We start from the raw sequence: 5,178 nt of genomic DNA on the forward strand, positions 1-5,178 counted from the left end.
CAAGGGGGGCTTCCCCCACCGGCGAAGCAAACATCCTAGTACCAGTGTACCACATGAATCTAGCGGGCACCTCCATCCGTCGTACGTGTGCAACTGGAGCATAACCACACAAGAAGCCAAGTGCGCCCCATGATCAGGGCACATCGATAAGCAGCTTTTGACAGAGGATGCGAGACCCGCAACACTAACAGAGCACAATCAGATCAGACCCTTCCAAGAGTTCCAACGCCGCAAGTCATACCCAAGATCCAATCAGCCACTCGAAAGTAGGGTGGAGTGCACTCCAAAGCACGCACTGCTCCGTCCGACGACGCTGCCCAGGCGTACAAGCAAGCCACCGGAGCACGGTTATTTTATCTCCCTCTCCTCTCGCTGTCACCCTGTCACCGTCGCGGCAGCACCACTAGCCAGCCGGGTGGCATGGCGTACTCGGCAGATCGTACACTAAGCCGTAACAGCCGGAGGCACGGTTACAGGACTGTCCCGTCCGTTTGGGCACGCAGGGCGCCACCTTGGCGAAAATGGGAGTGTCGCCGTTAGTGATGGGATCAGTCAGGCGGCCTACCGCCCTAAGCAAGAAAGAGCCACGCCACGACGCATCGGCCCGGTAGCTCTTACTTGAAGCATTGCATTTGCTTTGTCGTTGCGTGCCATGAGTGGGGTTTATAAGACACTCCCTCCCCGTTCCCCGGAACGGCATGATCGCAAGCCGCTGCCGGGGTATATACAGGTCTTGAAGTGGTAGGAGACGGCGGCGGCGTACGAGATGAAGGACTTGGTGGGGCTGGGGCACTTGTTCGTGGTGGCATTCCTCTTCCACTTCTCCTCCTTCATGGTGCTCCCGGCGATCACCGACGTGACCATGGAGGCCGTCTGCCCCGGCCGCGACGAGTGCTCCGTCGCCATCTATCTCAGCGGCTTCCAGAACGCCGTGAGCAATCTGACCTCTGCATTTGCCTGGACCTTCTTCTGCCTCTGTTTTTTGACATTGGCACGTACGTATACATGTGCAGATCACAGGGCTGGGGGCTCTGGTAGTGACTCCTATCGTCGGGAATTTGTCGGACAAGTACGGCCGGAAGGCGCTGATGACGCTGCCGGTGACCGTCGCCATTTTGCCTCTCTGTACGTATGCGCCGAGTCTGTTCTGCCTCTGCACCGTGATAATTCGTTGGCGAGGTTAATGTGCGGCCGGTGTGTGATCATGATCATTCGTTGTTTTGTTTTGGCAGTTATATTGGCGTGCAACCGATCGGAGGTGTACTTCTACGCGTACTACGTGATGAAGATCCTCGCCGGGATCTTCTGCGAGGGCAGCATCCACTGTCTCTTGCTTGCTTACGTGGTAAAGAAACATCAGATATATCAGTCTAGTTACTGCACAAAATTCAAATGAGGGGTTTGAAGAAAAAAAATCAAATATATATTTGCATTTATACCTCCCGTACAAAAAAAGAACGCACGAGAATTATATACTGGTACAGAAAGAACGTGCTTGGTACAAACAAATAGTAAAACGAGAAAGAAGCTGACTGGTCCCGCGTGTCATGGCAACACAAGCGTGGAGCTCAGCCGCTAGTTCGTGACCGTTGACTGACGAGGCGAATTTTGTGGCGCAGGCGGACCACGTAGGGACCAAACGGCGGGCGGCGGCGTTCGGGCTCCTCTCAGGCGTGTCGGCGGCCGGCTTCCTCTCGGGGACCCTCACCGCGCGGTTCCTCGCCACCTCCTCCACCTTTCAGGTCGCCGCGGCCGTCGGTGCAGCGGGAGCCATCTACCTCAGGGCATTCGTCCCGGATTCCGGCGCTGCTGTCTCCTTCCATGACGATGCCTGCGATCCCCTGCTCCAAGACTCGTCCTGCTCCTCTGCAGCTTCGTCTTCCGCTTCCTCTGACGAAGAGCTGTCGCCGAGGCTTCCGCCCTACAAGGGCGTGCTGCCGTCGCCGTCCGACATGGTCGCACTTCTCACTGGCAGGTGAGGTTTCTGCTGCCCAAGTGGTTGTGCCCTTTTTACTCCCTTCTGAAAGTAACTGAAAATGGAGTGATCCCGTGCGAAAACTTACCGCCGTGATTGTACCAACGATGTTCAGATATTACGATTTTGTCCACGTCAAATCCTCACACAGAGTAATCCTACAAGATGGCACACTGCTTCTCAGTTCTCACGACAGAATTATGAGTGGTGTGTGCTGATGTGCGGTTACTGTTCCGTGCAGTTTGACCTTGTCAACGGCGGCAATGATCACTTTCTTTTACAGTCTCGGTGAACACGGACTTCAGACTGCATTACTGGTATCTAGTAGTATTTCTTACTGTCTCATGTCCAAGTTAACCATTGTTTGGAATTTGAATTAGCAAGGATCAGAATTCAGAAGTCCTAGGGTTAAATAAAATTAGCAGTGCCAGCTATCCGGATTTCGGTATGCTGCATGAGTAAGACTACTATTGCACTGTTATAATTCAGTCGTCTAATCATCAATACACTATTTTGGCAAGAATTTTCACCAAACGGATCACACAATTGTTTATTTCTTGATCAAATAATTGCAACGGATTCCGGTTGCTCATAGTCTTGCTCAGTTGGGTCATAACAATACTCGTACAGTCGTACTGCTGTTTGGCTGAGGTCTGTTCCTCAAGAAATTCTATTGCTGTATCAGAACGATTGTAATCCCCATGGTTAAGCAATGAATTTCTTTTTCCCGCAAAAATAAATAATTGCAACAGAGTATCTGTTTTTTCTCTTATCTGTAATAATACACTAGTACTACCTGAAAGCACAGTTTCGCCACAAAAAAAAGAAACAGTTTAATTTTTGACTTGTTTGCAGTACTACCTGAAAGCACAGTTTGGTTACAGCAAAGACGAGTTTGCTAATCTAATGCTGATTGCCGGTGCTGCGGGAATGATCTCACAGGTACCAATACCATCGTAACTGCAGACCAGCTTTGCAGCCTTGAATTTCTACCCATGTCAAGGCCGTGTAGCTGTTTTCCCTTAAAAACATTCAAGGCTGCAAGAGTACTTATTCATATTCTTATATGCATTTTACCTTTTATTTGACTTCCTGCAACACCTTTGCAGTTAACAGTAATGCCAATATTTGCTCCAATCGTGGGTGAGGAGATGCTACTTATTGTTGGGCTGTTAGGAGGATGCACTCATGTAACAGACCTTTATTAAATCCTTTCTCTTACTTGCTGAAGTTTTTAGGATACCGCGGTTTTGATCATTGAATAATTTTCATATATTTGCAGGTTTTCCTATATGGCATCGCATGGTCGTACTGGGTACTTCCTATGGCCTTTGCAATTGCTTCCATACTTTGGTGCATTTGTCAGTTGCTGTGTCGACACAGCAGCAACAATAACATTAACGTAGATCTGACGCAGTGCAATAGTGTATTTCTATTTTATGTTCTCTAACGTTGCCGTAATTATCTCACAGGTGCCATATTTTGCTGCAGCATTTATAATTTTGAGTGCTTTTGTTCACCCATCTGTAAGCCATATTTTGCTCACCTTTTCGCTTTCACTTCCTTCCAAGAAATTTAAAAGAAACTTGATGATCCTTTCAACTTCTGTAGATAAGGACCAATGTGTCAAAAAGTGTTGGATCAAATGAGCAGGTAACTTACTAGTTGCTGATGTTTGTCTGTTATTACCCAACAGTTTACACTAGTGAGTTTGCTCATCAAAACTATTGTTTGGTGTCCACTTCCAGGGAATTGCTCAAGGGTGTATATCGGGAATTAGTTCTTTTGCCAGCATATTAGCTCCACTCATCTTCACTCCCTTGACAGGTATGGGCACATAACAAACGGATGCAAGTTTTGTCAGTCTTGGTTTTCCAAATGCTATGCAACTAAAATTAATTATCTTGTTTTCTTGTGTCAGCATGGTTCCTTTCAGAAACAACGCCGTTCAACTTCAAAGGCTTCAGCATTATGGTTGCTGGTTTTTGCACGGTAGGCCTGCCATGGAACACCTTTCTGAATTTTGTTCAATACAAAATTTATAATACTACCTGTTACTGAAGATTTGGTGAGTTTTTGTGCAGCTCACTGCCTTTGTCATCAGCATTAGGATGCGCGCGGCGAGATGTGGAGTTAGCGAGAAAGTGAGCCTTGTGCAGCATGAGCAAGCATGACACACACAACACCCTGGTTAAGAGTGGCTTGCTCCATGCTTCCAGGAGAATGAATGACCCTCGGCATGCAAAAGCACCTTTCTCTATTACATGAACGCTGCAGATGTCGAATTGGGTAGTGTCATGCAAGTTTAGCCTGGTGTAAACCTCCTACTGTCTTACCAGTACATAGCTGACCGGAATAGTTAACTGTATGTAGCTTGCTTCAGAAAGGGGGTCAGTGGGTAAGCACTTAGCATTCAGAGTTGGCGCAGTTCTGTTTCTGAATGCAGAATGTATGGTGGATGAATTACAAAGTACTAGTACATCGGTTCCAAAATATAAGATGTTTTGGCAGTTAATTTAAACTGCCAAAACGTTCATATTTAGGAACAGAGGTGGCAATATGTAAATACAGCGACTTCTGGTGATAAATTCGACTCGTCTGAGTACACAGGAAGCACTGGATAGAGGAAGTGTAGCTTGTTATGAAATGAGCTTATACATTATCGGGGCCAACAGGCCAGCACCCCCTCAAACTCGAGGGGGATCTTGGACACTGAGTTTGGACAGGAAAAAGTTGTGTTGTGACCGTATCTGAGCTTTCGTGAGAAAATCAGCAAACTGAAGCTCCGAGGGCACATACTGAAGGGCCATAATCCTCTCTTGCACCTGAGAACGCATGTAGAAGGCATCAACACCGATGTGCTTGGTGAGCTCATGCTTAACAGGATCACGGGCAATGCTGAGCGCCCCAGTGCTGTCGGAGAGCAAAGGGGTCGGTGCAGCAGTGGAAACACCAAAATCCTGAAGAAGCCACCATAGCCAAGTAATCTCTGCAGTCAGAAATGCCATAGCTCGCAGCTCAACCTCAGCTCTAGAGCGGGATACAACAGTCTGCTTCTTAGTCTTCCAAGCAATCAGAGAGGAGCCAAGAAAAACACAATAGGCAGAGAGAGAGCGGCGATCAGTAGGATCGCTGGCGCAGGTTGCATCACAGTAGGCCTGAAACTGAAGAGAGCTGGAGCGAGGGAAGAATAAGCGACGAGT

General features: G+C 48.0%; 1 protein-coding gene across 1 annotated transcript; it reads left to right on the top strand.

Annotated features, from left to right (window-relative positions):
* The first annotated feature begins 670 nt into the window (after positions 1–670).
* Positions 671–4,596, top strand: LOC123145050 (hippocampus abundant transcript 1 protein). Its single transcript, XM_044564355.1, has 13 exons — positions 671–931; positions 1,014–1,125; positions 1,233–1,345; positions 1,620–1,975; positions 2,217–2,292; positions 2,831–2,917; positions 3,085–3,165; positions 3,258–3,290; positions 3,448–3,501; positions 3,587–3,628; positions 3,724–3,802; positions 3,897–3,967; positions 4,060–4,596. Exons 1-13 carry the CDS (start codon positions 767–769, stop codon positions 4,147–4,149), a joined length of 1,359 nt encoding a protein of 452 aa, XP_044420290.1. The 5' UTR covers positions 671–766; the 3' UTR covers positions 4,150–4,596.
* Positions 4,597–5,178: the final 582 nt, after the last annotated feature.

This window comes from Triticum aestivum, chromosome 6D (genome assembly GCF_018294505.1).
Source record: "Triticum aestivum cultivar Chinese Spring chromosome 6D, IWGSC CS RefSeq v2.1, whole genome shotgun sequence".
NCBI classification, from domain to species: Eukaryota; Viridiplantae; Streptophyta; class Magnoliopsida; order Poales; family Poaceae; genus Triticum; species Triticum aestivum.

Coding starts and splice junctions, on each gene's coding strand:
- LOC123145050 (XM_044564355.1), top strand. CDS start 767: ATGAAGGACTTGGTGGGGCTGGGGCACTTGTTCGTGGTGGCATTCCTC. Junction 1,126..1,232: donor CGTCGCCATTTTGCCTCTCT/GTACGTATGCGC, acceptor TTGTTTTGGCAG/TTATATTGGCGTGCAACCGA. Junction 3,968..4,059: donor TGGTTGCTGGTTTTTGCACG/GTAGGCCTGCCA, acceptor GTTTTTGTGCAG/CTCACTGCCTTTGTCATCAG.